This window comes from Oncorhynchus masou, chromosome 18, assembly GCF_036934945.1.
Source record: "Oncorhynchus masou masou isolate Uvic2021 chromosome 18, UVic_Omas_1.1, whole genome shotgun sequence".
NCBI lineage: Eukaryota > Metazoa > Chordata > Actinopteri > Salmoniformes > Salmonidae > Oncorhynchus > Oncorhynchus masou.
This window is the reverse complement of record NC_088229.1, coordinates 32,691,622-32,709,315: the sequence shown is the minus strand read 5'-3', so window position 1 is coordinate 32,709,315 and position 17,694 is coordinate 32,691,622. Positions and strand designations below refer to the sequence as shown.

At 43.9% G+C, this 17,694-nt stretch overlaps 1 protein-coding gene across 1 annotated transcript in view; it reads left to right on the top strand.

Annotated features, from left to right (window-relative positions):
• Positions 1-17,694, top strand: part of LOC135504436 (neurotensin receptor type 1-like) — a 50,528-nt gene that overhangs the window by 19,722 nt on the left and 13,112 nt on the right. Inside the window, exon 2 of the mRNA XM_064923040.1 lies at positions 11,441-11,642. Coding sequence (XP_064779112.1) covers positions 11,441-11,642 — 202 coding nt within the window. The remainder of the gene's footprint in view (positions 1-11,440; positions 11,643-17,694) is intronic.

Here is a 17,694-nt window from a genome sequence, read left to right as displayed (position 1 = left end):
ACAGAGCATACGAGCAAATTGTTTAAATCCTAATTTAGCCTATTTTTTTCTCACAAAGTACAAGTTCAGAGAAAAAATATATATAATTAGAAAGCTCTAATCATTGAAAGCTGTCATTGAAAGTGGCTCAGACTGGCTGCAGCTCGTTAGGGTCTTGTCTCCTCTAATTGCCTTCCCCAGCTTAGCCTCGTTAGGGCCATGCAATCAGACGGTTCATGTTTTCCCAAAGCATGTTCTGCCCTGCCGTTTCTGACCCTGTTCATTACGCACACTAAGTCCTCTCAGGTTTTCAGAAGGGGGAGCTTTTACACCAATTTCCCTGGCAGACAGACCAACCACCTAATTTCCAGTCATCTGTCTAAAAGCAGGAGGGCAGAACAGGGCAAAGGGAAACCCCAAACTCCTAGGGACCAGTGCCAAGACAACAGACTTAGGCTGTGTCTGAATACTTGCATTCTAAATAGAAGGCATTTTGGGTATGCGAAAATATTGTTTTATGAGAAATGTAGAATTGTTTTTACGTTTTAAATGCCAGGATATCATACTCATTTAGTCTTTTAATCTATCAGAATTCGCTGCACACTTGAGGAAGATAATCATCTTCAGAAACCCATGTGTGTCTGACAACATCTAATAATCAGCTGAGGAGATGCACTGTACCAAAATGAATGAATGGCGGGACACAATCTTTGGAGTGTAGGGGTATAAAAAAACTATGTACTGGCTGATCCTACTTTCAGTCATGTTAAATAGAAGTCACAGGCTCTCTGATTTGAAAGGTCACAGGTGTTGTGAGGGTCCATACTGCTGTCGTGTCTTTGGCATCATTAAAACTGAAGACTTATTTATCAAATAAGTCTCTGTAATTATTATTACGCGATGTAACTGTAATTAACTAGGAAGTCGGGGCACCAAGGAAAATATTCAGATTAGAAAGTTATTTTCCTAATATCTGATCAATTAGTCTTCGAATTAATGAATGGGGAGTTGGACGTGAATGAATTTGCAAAAGCGAATTAAATTAATCGATAATGATTAATCATGCCTGGATAGGCTATCTGGGAAGTTGGTTCATCTAGGTTACTATTGCAAAGTTTAAGATGTCTCATTTAATTGGAAGAACCTAGAAAGGTATGTTCGACAATTTAAATAAATTCAATGAGATGATGATACCCAATTGAGATTGCTGGATTATCATAAAGGTAATGTTAGGTACATTCACCACTATGGTACACTTTCCCCTGAGACCGCAGCCATATGCGATTCCCGCTGGAGGCGGGACAGATTGATTGTGCTTAGCAAAAGCAGATTTTACTGATTGATCAAACCTGTATAGGATATCTGGGAATTCAACTTTAAATTAACCTGAGAGCTTCATCTAAGTTAAAACTTCTTAGGGCTGCAATTCTGTTCACGGGATGATATGACAACAGCCAGTGAAAGTGCAGGGCGCCAAATTCAAAACAGAAATCTCATAATTAAAATTCCTCAAACATACATGTATCTTATACCGTTTTAAATGTAATCTTGTTGTTAATCCCACCACAGTGTCTCATTTCAAATATGCTTTACAGCGAAAGCACCACAAACGATTATGTTAGGTCACCACCAAGCCACAGAATAAACACAGCCATTTTCCAGCCAAAGATAGGAGTCACAAAAAGCACAAATAGAGATAGAATTCATCACTAACCTTTGATGATCTTCATCAGATGACACTCATAGGACTTCATATTACACAATACATGTATGTTTTGTTTGTTAAAGTTCATATTTATATAAAAAAAATCTGAGTTTACATTGGCATGTTATGTTCACTAGTTCCAAAAACATCCAGTGATTTTGCATAGCCACATCGATTCAACAGAAATACTCATCATAAATGTAAATGATAATACAAGTTATACACATGGAATTATAGGTATACCTCTCCTTAATGCAACCGCTGTGTCAGATTTCAAAAAACTTTACGGAAAAAGCATACTATGCAATAATCTGAGACGGCGCTCAGAAATATAATACAATTAGCCACCATGTTGGAGTCAACAAAAAACAGAAATTACATGATAAATATTCCCTTACCTTTGATGATCTTCATCAGAATGCACTCCAAGGAATCCCAGGTCCACAATAAATGCTTGATTTGTTCAGTAATGTCCGTTATTTATGTCCAATTATCTACTTTTGTTTGCGAGTTTGGTATACATATTCAAAATGCTCGTGCATTTCTTCAGACAAAAACTTCAAAAAGTTATATTACAGCTCGAAGAAGAATTTCAATCTAAGTACAGAATCAATCATTAGGATGTTTTTATCATAAATCTTCAATAATGTTCCAACCAGAGAATTCCTCTGTGTCTTGAGGAGGAATGGAACGCAAGTCGATATCATGTGGAATACGCGTGACCAGGAAATGGCTCTCTGCCAGTAAGCTGACTCATTCAGCTCTTATTCAGTCCCACAACACAGTAGAATCCTCATTCAAGTTTCTAAAGACGGTTGACATCTAGTGAAATCCCTAGGAAGCAACTTCATTCATATCCCAATGTGAATTCGATTGGGCCTGTGAGAGCCAGAAATCTTGCATGTTTGTAGGTGACCAAATACTTATTTTCCACCATAATTTGCAAATAAATTAATAAAAAAATCCTACAATGTGATTTTCTGGAATTTTTTTTTCTCATTTTGTCTGTCATAGTTGAAGTGTACCTATGATGAAAATTACAGGCCTCATCTTTTTAAGTGGGAGAACTTGCACAATTGGTGGCTGACTAAATACTTTTTTGCCCCACTGTATGCTGAATGGGTGTGGACAAAGAAGAGCTATCCAGTAGGTTTACCAATCATTCAAGGGCCATTTTCTCAAAAGTGGGGTTACAAGTTTATCAATATTCAAAGCAGAATTACTTTCCCATTTCTTCTCAACTTTAGTGTATGATACACCATTTTCTAGCTCTGAGTCCCTACTTTTATCCAATGTAAAAAACATAATTTCAATCGTCGCTACTTAAATCCGAATTGAGCAGGTCGGTCACATCAGATTTTTTTTTTTCAAAAAATGTGCAAACATTTCTAAAACCCTGTTTCTGCTTTATCATTATGGGGTATTGTGTGTAGCTTGATGAGGGGGAAAACAACACTTTTAATTTAGAATGAGGCAGTTACATAACAAAATGTGGAAAAAGTGAAAGGGTCTAAATATATTTTGATTTAACCTTTTTTTAACTAGGCAAGTCAGTTAAGAACCAATTCTTATTTACAATGATGGCCTAACCTGGCCAATCCCGGACGCCGCTGGGCCAATTGTGCGTCGCCCAATCACAGCCGAATGTGACGCAGCCTGGATTCGAGCCAGGTACTGCAGTGACGCGTCTTGCACTGAGATGCAGTGTCTTAGACCACTGCACCACTCAGGATTCCGAATGGCGCAGTAAATACATTCCGATGCACTGTAAATTAGATTTTTCTGTATTTAATCAATTTGCAAAAATGTCTAAACTTGTTTTCCCTTTGTTATTATGTGTTATTGTGTGTAGATGGGTGAGCTGTTTTATTTATTTAATCAATTTGGAATTCAGGCTGTAACACAGTCAAGGGGTATGAATACTTTCTGAAGGCACTGTAAGAGCGAGGAGTGTAATTCGACCAGATACAATTTTTCTTTGGGCCTGCTCTACCTAGCATTTTTCATTTCCTTTATAACTAATATTTTAATTGGCCTATTCGGCTGTAATTATTTAGCCTACCCCACCCTCATTAGCCAGTATCTAGTTTATATTCTACTTTCTAACATTAGGATATGTCGTTTCTATTTTAAAGGAATTCAAATCTATTAACGAATGTTTTAGGTAGGAAAGACATAGGCTACTGTAAAATGTATTTGAATTTCTCTTGGAATAGAAGCACCATAATATACATGAAATCCTGTCTCGGTGCTCTGCAGACAATTGCTTCGACCTCATGGCTTGATTTTTGCTCTGACACGCACTGTCAACTGTGGGACCTTATATAGACAGGTGTGTGCCTTTCCAAATCATGTCCAATCATTTGAATTTACCACAAGTGGACTCCAAGTTGTTGAAACAACTCATGTATGATCAATGGAAACAGGATTCACCTGCGCTCAAATTTGAGTCTCATAGCAAAGGGTCTGAATACTTATCTAAATTATGCATTTCTGTTTTTTTATTTTTTATTAATAAATGTGCAAAATAAAACAATGCAGCCATTTTCACTTTGTCATTATGGGGAATTATGTGTAGATTGATGCGGGGGATTAAAACAATTTAATCCATTTTAGGATAAGGCTCTAATGTAACAAAATGTGGCAAAGGTCAAGGGGTCTGAATACACTTTGAATGTGTGGGCATGTGGACTCAGCAGACCAAAAACATAAAGCATGGCACATCTTTGTACTTGAGTGGCTGTGCCTTTTTAGGTCTTCTTAGCTCAAACTCCTCTCCTAATGTGCATTATACATACATTGAAGAAAGACTGACAGTTAAGTACTGTGGTCAGTTTGTATTACCTTATAAATTAAAGTATAGTGGCTGTTGGGGCCTAATTTGGGAGAGAGGGTCCACCTAGAGACTGAAATGGGATCAGTGGAGGCACCACACACGCCTAAGAGAAATGTCTGATGCCCTCCCAGTCACCCCAACCCAATCCCCTGGCTAACGCCCCTCTCCATTCTCACCAATAACCACCATTGAACCTTTGTTATTATGGAAGGTATAATAATGATTAAACATCCTTTCTTATCTGTCCATAACTCTTATTCATTTTACAATGGGTTTACACAAAAAAAGCATTGTAGTATATAATTAAGTCCTTCCTTCTCACTTTCTCTCTCTATCCCAAACCAAATCCATCCCTCTCCACCACCCCTCCCAGTTCTCCCCCTTTACCCCACCCAAGCTTATTCCAACCTCACATTTGTACAATTTACTCACCCTTTTTGCCAAACAAGCGTAGCTTGTTCCACCCTCTCATCCATACCCATCCTTGCGCCCCCAAGCCAAGCTTATCACCACCTCCCATACATGTCCTCTCTTACCCACCCAGGGCAAGTTTATCCCAACATCCATCTTTTCCACCCTCCCTTCTTCTCAGACACGTCTACACCCCTCTCTACATCTACTTACTCATCCATTCTCCTTCATTCACACACAACACACAGAGGGTACAAAACATTAAGGACACCTGCTCTTTGCATGACAGACTGACCAGGTGAAAGCTATTATCCCTTATTGATTTCACTTGTTAAATACACTTCAATCAGTGTAAATGAAGGGGTGGAGACAGGCTATAGAATGATTTTTAAGCCTAGAGACAATTGAGACATGAATTGTGTATTTGTGCCATCCAGAAGGTGTATGGGCAAGTCGAAATATTTAAGTTCCTTTGAACAGGGTTTGGTAGAAGGTGCCGGGCATACTGGTTTGTGTACAGAACTGCAACGCTGCTGGGTTTTTCATGTTCAACAGTTTCCCGTGTGTATCAAGAATGGTCCACCACCCAAACAACATCCAGCCAACTTGAAGCAACGGGGGAAGAATTGGAGTCAACATGGGAATGCTTTTGACACCTTGTAGAGTCCATGCCCTGATGAATTGAGGCTTTTCTGAGGGCAAAAGTGGGGGATGGGGAGACTCAATATTCCTATTGTTTGGTATACTCAGTGTATACCCATATGCACATACACACACATTACACCCACTCATTGACATTACATTTAAGTCATTTAGCAGACGCTCTTATCCAGAGCGACTTACAAATTGGTGAATTCACCTTCTGACATCCAGTGGAACAGCCACTTTACAATAGTGCATCTAAATCATTAAGGGGGGGGATGGTGAGAAGGATTACTTATCCTATCCTAGGTATTCCTTGAAGAGGTGGGGTTTCAGGTGTCTCCGGAAGGTGGTGATTGACTCCGCTGTCCTGGCGTCGTGAGGGAGTTTGTTCCACCATTGGGGGGCCAGAGCAGCGAACAGTTTTGACTGGGCTGAGCGGGAACTGTACTTCCTCAATGGTAGGGAGGCGAGCAGGCCAGAGGTGGATGAACGCAGTGCCCTTGCTTGGGTGTAGGGCCTGATCAGAGCCTGGAGGTACTGCGGTGCCGTTCCCCTCACAGCTCCGTATGCAAGCACCATGGTCTTGTAGCGGATGCGAGCTTCAACTGGAAGCCAGTGGAGAGAGCGGAGGAGCGGGGTGACGTGAGAGAACTTGGGAAGGTTGAACACCAGACGGGCTGCGGCGTTCTGGATGAGTTGTAGGGGCTTAATGGCACAGGCAGGGAGCCCAGCCAACAGCGAGTTGCAGTAATCCAGACGGGAGATGACAAGTGCCTGGATTAGGACCTGCGCCGCTTCCTGTGTGAGGCAGGGTCGTACTCTGCGGATGTTGTAGAGCATGAACCTACAGGAGCGGGCCACCGCCATGATGTTGGTTGAGAACGACAGGGTGTTGTCCAGGATCACGCCAAGGTTCTTAGCGCTCTGGGAGGAGGACACAATGGAGTTGTCAACCGTGATGGCGAGATCATGGAACGGGCAGTCCTTCCCCGGGAGGAAGAGCAGCTCCGTCTTGCCGAGGTTCAGCTTGAGGTGGTGATCCGTCATCCACACTGATATGTCTGCCAGACATGCAGAGATGCGATTCGCCACCTGGTCATCAGAAGGGGAAAGGAGAAGATTAATTGTGTGTCGTCTGCATAGCAATGATAGGAGAGACCATGTGAGGTTATGACAGAGCCAAGTGACTTGGTGTATAGCGAGAATAGGAGAGGGCCTAGAACAGAGCCCTGGGGGACACCAGTGGTGAGAGCGCGTGGCGAGGAGACAGATTCTCGCCACGCCACCTGGTAGGAGCGACCTGTCAGGTAGGACGCAATCCAAGCGTGGGCCGCGCCGGAGATGCCCAACTCGGAGAGGGTGGAGAGGAGGATCTGATGGTTCACAGTATCGAAGGCAGCCGATAGGTCTAGAAGGATGAGAGCAGAGGAGAGAGAGTTAGCTTTAGCAGTGCGGAGCGCCTCCGTGATGCAGAGAAGAGCAGTCTCAGTTGAATGACTAGTCTTGAAACCTGACTGATTTGGATCAAGAAGGTCATTCTGAGAGAGATAGTGGGAGAGCTGGCCAAGGACGGCACGTTCAAGAGTTTTGGAGAGAAAAGAAAGAAGGGATACTGGTCTGTAGTTGTTGACATCGGAGGGATCGAGTGTAGGTTTTTTCAGAAGGGGTGCAACTCTCGCTCTCTTGAAGACGGAAGGGACGTAGCCAGCGGTCAGGGATGAGTTGATGAGCGAGGTGAGGTAAGGGAGAAGGTCCCCGGAAATGGTCTGGAGGAGAGAGGAGGGGATAGGGTCGAGCGGGCAGGTTGTTGGGCGGCCGGCCGTCACAAGAAGCGAGATTTCATCTGGAGAGAGAGGGGAGAAAGAGGTCAGAGCACAGGGTAGGGCAGTGTGAGCAGAACCAGCGGTGTCGTTTGACTTAGCAAACGAGGATCGGATGTCGTCGACCTTCTTCTCAAAATGGTTGACGAAGTCATCTGCAGAGAGGGAGGAGGGGGAGGAGGATTCAGGAGGGAGGAAAAGGTGGCAAAGAGCTTCCTAGGGTTAGAGGCAGATGCTTGGAATTTAGAGTGGTAGAAAGTGGCTTTAGCAGCAGAGACAGAGGAGGAAAATGTAGAGAGGAGGGAGTGAAAGGATGCCAGGTCCGCAGGGAGGCGAGTTTTCCTCCATTTCCGCTCGGCTGCCCGGAGCTCTGTTCTGTGAGCTCGCAATGAGTCATCGAGCCACGGAGCGGGAGGGGGAGGACCGAGCCGGCCTGGAGGATAGGGGACATAGAGAGTCAAAGGATGCAGAAAGGGAAGAGAGGAGGGTTGAGGAGGCAGAGTCAGGAGAAAGGTTGGAGAAGGTATGAGCAGAGGGAAGAGATGATAGGATGGAAGAGGAAAGAGTAGCGGGGGAGAGAGAGCGAAGGTTGGGACGGCGCGATACCATCCGAGTAGGGGCAGTGTGGGAAGTGTTGGATGAGAGCGAGAGGGAAAAGGATACAAGGTAGTGGTCGGAGACTTGGAGGGGAGTTGCAGTGAGGTTAGTGGAAGAACAGCATCTAGTAAAGATGAGGTCGAGCGTATTGCCTGCCTTGTGAGTAGGGGGAAGGTGAGAGGGTGAGGTCAAAAGAGGAGAGGAGTGGAAAGAAGGAGGCAGAGAGGAATGAGTCAAAGGTAGACGTGGGGAGGTTAAAGTCGCCCAGGACTGTGAGAGGTGAGCCGTCCTCAGGAAAGGAGCTTATCAAGGCATCAAGCTCATTGATGAACTCTCCGAGGGAACCTGGGGGGCGATAAATGATAAGAATGTTAAGCTTGAAAGGGCTGGTAATTGTGACAGCATGGAATTCAAAGGAGGCGATAGATAGATGGGTAAGGGGAGAGAGAGAGAATGACCACTTGGGAGAGATGAGGATCCCGGTGCCACCACCCCGCTGACCAGAAGCTCTCGGGGTGTGCGAGAACACGTGGGCGGACGAAGAGAGAGCAGTAGGAGTAGCAGTGTTATCTGTGGTGATCCATGTTTCCGTCAGTGCCAGGAAGTCGAGGGACTGGAGGGAGGCATAGGCTGAGATGAACTCTGCCTTGTTGGCCGCAGATCGGCAGTTCCAGAGGCTACCGGAGACCAGGAACTCCACGTGGGTCGTGCGCGCTGGGACCACCAGATTAGGGTGGCCGCGGCCACGCGGTGTGGAGCGTTTGTATGGTCTGTGCAGAGAGGAGAGAACAGGGATAGATAGACACATAGTTAACAGGGTACAGAAGAGGCTACGCTAATGCAAAGGGGATTGGAATGACAAGTGGACTACACGTCTCGAATGTTCAGAAAGTTAAGCTTACGTAGCAAGAATCTTATTGACTAAAATGATTGAAATGATACGGTACTGCTGGAGTAGGCTAGCTGGTAGTGGCTGCGATGTTGACACTACACTAATCAAGTCGTTCCGTCGAGTGTGATAGTTTCTACAGTGCTGCTATCCGGGGGCTAGCTGGCTAGCTAGCAAGGTTGATTGCGTTCCGTTACTTTAAAAGAACGACAATAGCTGGCTGGCTAACCTAGAAAATCGCTCTAGGCTATACAATTGTCTTAGATACAAAGACGGCTATGTAGCTAGCTAGGATCAAACAAAACAAACCGTTGTACTGTAATAGTTACTACAGTGCTGCTATTCGGGGGCTAGCTGGCTAGCTACGTTAGAAGAACGACAATAGCTGGCCAGCTAACCTAGAAAATCGCTCTAGACTACACAATTGTCTTAGATACAAAGACGGCTATGTAGCTGGCTAGCTACGATCAAACAAATCAAACCGTTGTACTGTAATGAAGTGAAATGAAAATGTGATACTACCTGTGGAGCGACGCAGAATGTTGACCGGGTAGTTGGAGTTCAATTCGGTAGAGGTTGGCTAGCTGTTGGCTAGCTAGCTAGCAGCATTTCCTACGTTAAGGACGACAAATAGCTGGCTAGCTAACCTCGGTAAATTAAGATAATCACTCTAAGTCTACACACTCTAAACTGCACAATTATCTTGGATACGAAGACAACTATGTAGCTAGCTGACACTACGCTAATCGAGTCATTCAGTAGAGTGTAATAGTTTCTACAGTGCTAGTGGACAGTGGATGTTAGCTAGCTGCTTAGCTAGCTGCTGGGCAGATACGTTAGGACGACGAAATACGATAATTATGCAATTGTCGTTGATACAAAGACGGCTATGTAGCTGGCTAAGAAGAAATTGCTAAGATTAGGCAAATCAAACCGTTGTACTATAACGAAATGTAATGAAATGTAATGAAAAGTTATACTACCTGCGGACCGAAGTGTAGATGCGACCGCTCGCTCCAACCGGAACCGGAACTCACACCCTCTCTCCCACACAAACACACACATCCACAGGTCAATTATTGACAATTACTAACACATGCTATATTTCCCATTTATATTATTTTTCCAGGTCCATGTATCTCATTGGCATAGGCTAATTCCATCCCTACTTCCTAAAGAAGAACAGTTACTTGGGGACAATAGATTGAGTCTAGATTGTATTGGGGGAGGTGGAAAGAATATTGTCTGAACTTACAGTGATGCCCAAGACCAGTTTATTGTATGTAACCTAGTATGCTTATCACTTTTTTTCAGCTTCTTCCTCTCCTTAAGGCATTGGGCTCTCAACTGGAAAGATTTCCTGCAACCTGTTCAGGGCTTCATTGGCGAATGTGAACTCCATCCTCTGTGTTCCCTTCCATACCCACAGCACTGCAGGGAATCGGAATTGAGTCTTTATTCCTTTTTCCCCCAGCGACTGTTTGAACGGAAGGAATTGCTTACGTTTTTCCCTCGGTTTCGCAGACAGATCCTAGATGAATCAAATGGACTGGCCATGGATTTTAATCTCCTTTCCCCCTTGTCTTCAGAATATTGACTTTGGTCGCATAGTTTCACAGTTTACAGATTATGCAAGGGTATTTAGCGTTCTTCTGTTTTATGCCGATCTGATGGCTTCGCTCCAGATCCTCCGGTGATACATCCACACCAAACTCCTCCGATAGTTTGTGTTCCTTTTGGGTACTTTTGGTTTTGGGTTGCTTTGGGTACTTTTGGGTTGTTCTGCGTATCTGTTTTGGGTACCTGTTTTGGGTTGTTTGGGGTGATTTAATTGGACCCCCTATCTCCCCCCATGAGCACAACAAAGTCCACAACAAAAATAATTATCCAAATATTTAGCTTGGACACACATTACAGCACCAGCTTTACAAAAGCACTTGCCCAAATTATTATTTTGACAGCATACTATGGCATTATTCGTTTTCTCCCGTTTCAAGCCTAATCCGTATGTAATCTAGGCAAACTGAGAGCCGCTAAAATTCTGCAATCTGTTAATTAAAACGATTAACATCTTTCATCCGAAATTATCATTGCGCTTGAAAAAGCAATGGAAGCGGTGCAAGGCGGGGACTGTGGGGGCACAGCAGGTAGGGCGGGGTGGGGATAGGGGTTCCCAGAATACTAATGATGAAACGCATATTGTTCAAGCACCACCGCTGATATTAAAGGACAGTAGCTAATAAGAGAGGGGAACATGGCTGAAACTTCTGGTCTGTCTGGTGTAGCATTCAGATATCAAATAACATATATATCAATTATTTCCAGACACAGGTACAGGGCCATCTTCCACATTGTCCTCTCCTCTACTGTTTACTCTCTCTCTCTCTTTCAGACCAACTTTTAAACAGACTTAAAAGGAATCAATATGTCTATTGATCGTTGATGATTGCATTTCTAAAACTGTTTGAGGCAAATACTATATTGGCTCATTGGCAGAATTCCAAAAAGTACACAGTCTTACTAACTTTATCTCACTGCCCCTCCCTTTCTCTGGACAGGTGAATGTGTTCCTGTCCTTTGTGGTTCCCATGGTAGCCATATCTGCTCTGAATGGGGTCATCGCCAGTCAGCTGCTGCGTATGTTCAGAGAGACGAAGCAGGACACCCGCATCTGCATCATTGAAGGCAACCCTACCATGCTGAGTATCGCTGTGGAGCCAAACCGCACACAGTCGCTGCGTCATGGAGTCATGGTTCTACGTAAGTATGCAATGCTCACTGGTGTACACATATAAGCACGCACACACACACACAGCTATGAAGAGTTAAACACAAGACTATTCCTTTTAACTGGCAGAAATGCTTAAACATGTATGTGCAGTTGAAGTCGGAAGTTTACATACAGTTAGGTTGGAGTCATTAAAACTCGTTTTTCAACCACTCCACAAATTTATTGTTAACAAACTACAGTTTTGTCAGTTTCTAGAAAATTATGTCATGGCTTTAGAAGCTTCTGATAGGCTAATTGTCATCATTTGAGTCAATTGGAGATGTACCTGTGGATGTATTTCATGGCCTACCTTCAAACTCAGTGCCTCTTTGCTTGACATCATGGGAAAATCAAAAGAAATCAGCCAAAACCTTAGAAAAATAATATATAGTCCTCCACAAGTCTGGTTCATCCTTGGGAGCAATTTCTAAACAGCTGAAGGTACCACGTTTATCTGTACAAACAATCGTACGCAAGTATGAACACCATAGGACCATGCAGCTGTCACACCGCTCAGGAAGGAGACACGTTCTGTCTCCTAGAGATGAACGTACTTTGCTGCGAAAAGTGCAAATCAATCCACAGAACAACAGCAAAGGACCTTGTGAAGATGATTTAGATGCACTATTGTAAAGTGGCCGTTCCACTGATGTCAGAAGGTGAATTCACCAATTTGTAAGTCGCTCTGGATAAGAGCGTCTGCTAAATGACTTAAATGAAATGAAATGACATGAAGATGCTGGAGGAAACAGGTACAAAAGTATCGATATTCACAGTAAAACGAATCCTACATCAACATAACCTGAAAGGCCTCTCAGCAAGGAAGAAGCCACTGCTCCAAAACCGCCATAACAAAAACATACTACGGTTTGCATCTGCACATGGGGACCAAGATCGTACTTTTTGGAGAAATGTCCTCTAGTCTGATGAAACAAAAATAGAACTGTTTGGCAATAATGACCATCGTTATGTTTGGAGGAAAAAGGGGTTGAAGAACACCATCCCAACTGTGAAGCACGGGGGTGGCAGCATCATGTTGTGTTGATTCTTTGATGCAGGAGGGACTGATGCACTTCACGTAATAGATGGCAACATGAGGAGGGGAATTATGTGGATATATTGAAGCAACATTGCAAGATATCAGTCGGGAAGTTAAAGCTTGGTCGCAAATGGGTCTTCCAAATGGACAATGACCCCAAGCATACTTCTAAAGTTGTGACAAAATGGCTTAAGGACAACAAAGTCAAGGTATTGGAGTGGTCATCACAAAGCCCTGACCTCAATCCTATAGAAAATGTGTGGGAAGAACTGAAAAAGTGTGTGCGAGCAAGGAGGCCTACAAACCTGACTCGGTTACACCAGCTCTGTCAGGTGAAATGGTCCAAAATTCAGCTTGTGTAAGGCTTCCCAAAATGTTTGACCCAAGTTAAACAAATTATGTTCCACTGGATGTCATAAGGTGAATTCACCAATTTGTAAGTCGCTCTGGATAAGAGCGTCTGCCAAATGACTTAAATGTAATGTAAATGTAAATTTAAAGGCAATGCTACCAAATACTAATTGAGTGTATGTAAACTTCTCACCCACTGGGAATGTGATGAAAGAAATAAAAGCTGAAATAAATCATTGTCTCTACTATTATTCTGACATTTCACATTCTTAAAATAAAGTGGTGATCCTAACTGAACTAAGAGGGAATTTTTACTTGGATTAAATGTCAGGAATTGTGATAAACTGAGTTTAAATGTAGTTGGCTAAGGTGTATGTAAACTTCCGACTTCAACTGTATGTATGTATTATGTATGTATGTTTGTAAGAACTACTACATACCGAAGAACAGTCATTAGACGATGGGGTCTCAACTTTTGTGAGACTCCATCTCCAAGCCAATAAATAATCTCAGTTGTTACCAATATGTTAAGGTTGTTTATGTCCTGATAAAATTGTAAGTAGCCTTGCACGAGCAATAACAGCTCATAGGAACAGTAGTATGTCCTATTTCTGTAGTGTGAGCCGGCTTGATGTACAAGTACAGTGCCTTGCGAAAGTATTCGGCCCCCTTGAACTTTGCGACCTTTTGCCACATTTCAGGCTTCAAACATAAAGATATTAAACTGTATTTTTTGTGAAGAATCAACAACAAGTGGGACACAATCATGAAGTGGAACGACATTTATTGGATATTTCAAACTTTTTTAACAAATCAAAAACTGCAAAATTATTCAGCCCCCTTAAGTTAATACTTTGTAGCGCCACCTTTTGCTGCGATTACAGCTGTAAGTCGCTTGGGGTATGTCTCTATCAGTTTTGCACATCGAGAGACTGAAATTTTTTCCCATTCCTCCTTGCAAAACAGCTCGAGCTCAGTGAGGTTGGATGGAGAGCATTTGTGAACAGCAGTTTTCAGTTCTTTCCACAGATTCTCGATTGGATTCAGGTCTGGACTTTGACTTGGCTATTCTAACACCTGGATATGTTTATTTTTGAACCATTCCAATGTAGATTTTGCTTTATGTTTTGGATCATTGTCTTGTTGGAAGACAAATCTCCGTCCCAGTCTAAGGTCTTTTGCAGACTCCATCAGGTTTTCTTCCAGAATGGTCCTGTATTTGGCTCCATCCATCTTCCCATCAATTTTAACCATCTTCCCTGTCCCTGCTGAAGAAAAGCAGGCCCAAACCATGATGCTGCCACCAACATGTTTGACAGTGGAGATGGTGTGTTCATGATGATGAGCTGTGTTGCTTTTACGCCAAACATAACGTTTTGCATTGTTGCCAAAAAGTTCAATTTTGGTTTCATCTGACCAGAGCACCTTCTTCCACATGTTTGGTGTGTCTCCCAGGTGGCTTGTGGCAAACTTTAAACAACACTTTTTATGGATATCTTTAAGAAATGGCTTTCTTCTTGCCACTCTTCCATAAAGGCCCGATTTGTGCAATATACGACTGATTGTTGTCCTATGGACAGAGTCTCCCACCTCAGCTGTATATCTCTGCAGTTCATCCAGAGTGATCATGGGCCTCTTGGCTGCATCTCTGATCAGTCTTCTCCTTGTATGAGCTGAAAGTTTAGAGGGACGGCCAGGTCTTGGTAGATTTGCAGTGGTCTGATACTCCTTCCATTTCAATATTATTGCTTGCACAGTGCTCCTTGGGATGTTTAAAGCTTGGGAAATATTTTGTATCCAAATTCGGCTTTAAACTTCTTCACAACAGTATCTCGGACCTGCCTGGTGTGTTCCTTGTTCTTCATGATGCTCTCTGCGCTTTTAACGGACCTCTGAGACTATCACAGTGCAGGTGCATTTATACGGAGATTTGATTACACACAGGTGGATTGTATTTATCAGCATTAGTCATTTAGGTCAACATTGGATCATTCAGAGATCCTCACTGAACTTCTTGAGAGAGTTTGCTGCACTGAAAGTAAAGGGGCTGAATAATTTTGCCCGCCCAATTTGAGTTCATGATTGTGTCCCACTTGTTGTTGATTCTTCACAAAAAAATACAGTTTTATATCTTTATGTTTGAAGCCTGAAATGTGGCAAAAGGTCGCAAAGTTCAAGGGGGCCGAATACTTTCGCAAGGCACTGTAAAACCCCTGGACAGGACGCTAGTCTTTCGTAGGGCCTTACCCCCTATCTATCTATTTAATGCTGAATGCCAAGCAAAAACGTATCAGGGCCCATTTTTACATTCTTTGTTATGACTCGGCCAGGGATCAAACTCCCAAACTTCCAATCTTAGACACACTAACCATAAGGCCACTGAGTTGGTTGATATAATAGCGTACTGGAGCTATAAAGAGTACATTTATTCAAGGACACCAAAGTAGTCCTCCCTCCCATGACAAATATGCGTAAAGATGTTTAAAAGAACAGACGCTGGCCCATCCAGCCTGAGCCTCACTCTTCATATCTCTAAGCACCACTGATTTCATTTGCAGTAAGGGACACACTATCTAAGAGAGAACCTGCAGCCAAATCTACTACCTGAATAAATCCTTTCCATTTGCTAGGTTTTCATCTAATTGGTGACACATTTTCATGTGAATATCCCAAAATCTGCATACAGAAAATATGCAAATCTTCCCACTGTGGCGTTTCCAACAAATGGACTTGTTACAGAAAACAGTGCGTGAGGATGTAGTGCACACAAAATGTACTTTTTTGCTTAAATTTTCATGTACTAAATAAAAATCTGAAGTTCAATGTGTTTCCATTGCATTTTCAACTCTACTTAGAGATTTGTCACAAAAGCTCTGGTCTTGGCACGTGCGCTCTAGCCAACAGCTGGAGATACTGTCAGGACCCGGTTTCGAACCTGGGTCTCCGGAGTGAGAAACAATCACTTAACCAACTGAGCCACGAATAGACAGCAGAACCCAGAAGATGAGGCAGACACAGCAGTACTTAAGACGGTGTATTTAATAAAGAAAAAATCCTAAAATACAAAAAATGGCAAATCCAAAAGGTGGTAGGTAAAACACAAAAAGACCTCAAAAGAAACTCACCAAAAATAAACAAAAACAAAAAACAGAATACCACAAGAACGTCACCCGGAATCGACAAGAGCACACAGAACACTAGGGCAGGGTGCTAACATACAAACACAGAGCACAGAACTGAGGGAAACAAAGGGTTTAAATACAATCAGGGAAACGAGACACAGGTGCAAATAATAATGGGGATCAAGGGAAAAAACATAGGGACAAAAAGCACAATGGGGGCATCTACTGACCAAAACCCGGAACAACCCTGGCCAAATCCTGACAGAATCCCCCCTAGGAACGGCTCCTGACGTTCCTACCAGCTCTCTCAGGGTGGAGAACCCTGAACTGACGAATGAGGTCAGGGTCCAGGATGTCTTTGGCAGGAACCCAGGAGCGCTCCTCAGGACCGTAGCCTTCCCAGTCCACCAGATACTGCCAGGACCGCTGCACCCGGCGGGAATCCAGTATCCGGTGGACGGTATAAGCCGGCTGGCCTCCAATGACACGAGGCGGAGGGGGAGGTCTGTCTGCCGGGACAAGGGGAGAAAAACAACAGGTTTTAACAATGACACATGAAATGTGGGATTAATCTTAAGGGATCTAGGTAAGTGTAGGCGATAAGAAACTGGGTTAACTCTCCTGGCAACCTTGAAGGGACCGATGTATTTTTGGGACAGCTTGCGAGACTCCACCCGTAGAGGTAAGTCTCTTGTGGAGAGCCAGACTCTCTGGCCGGGGCGCAGGGTAGGCCCGGGACGGCGACGTCTGTTGGCTTGTTGTTGATACCTCTGTGAGGAACGCATCAGATTAAGACGGGTCTTCCTCCACATAAGCCGACAGCGTCTGACGAACCTCAAGGCTGAAGGCACTCTGACTTCTGCCTCCTGGTCCGGGAACAATGGAGGAGCATAGCCAAACTGACACTCATGCGGGGACATACCAGTGGAGGAGGAGCGCAAGGTGTTGTGCGCGTATTCGGCCCAAACAATAAAGGATGACCATGTGGACGGGTTGTCACGAGTCATACATCGGAGGGTGGTTTCCAGCTCTTGATTCATCCTCTCTGTTTGGCCGTTGGACTCCGGATGGTACCCTGAAGATAGACTGGCAGAAGCCCCCATGAGTTGGCAGAAGGCCTTCCAAAACCTTGAGGCGAACTGGGGACCTCTGTCAGAAACCACATCTTGAGGAATGCCGAAGACTCGGAACACATGATTAATTACCAACTCAGCCGTCTCCTTGGCAGAAGGTAACTTAGTCAGAGGGACGAACCTGGCCGCCTTTGAAAACCTGTCGATTATGACTAGGATAGTAGTATTGCCATGGTATGGAGGAAGTCCAGTAATAAAGTCCAATGAGATATGGGACCAGGGTCTGTGGGGAACAGGTAAAGGGTGAAGGAGTCCTTGAGGGCGGAGGTGAGAAGATTTGCCCTGGCAGCACACGGGGCAGGCATTGACGAAAGTGGCAACGTCTTCTCTTATGGTAGGCCACCAGAACTTACGCTGGATGAACTCCAAGGTGCGACCTACGCCCGGATGACAGGTG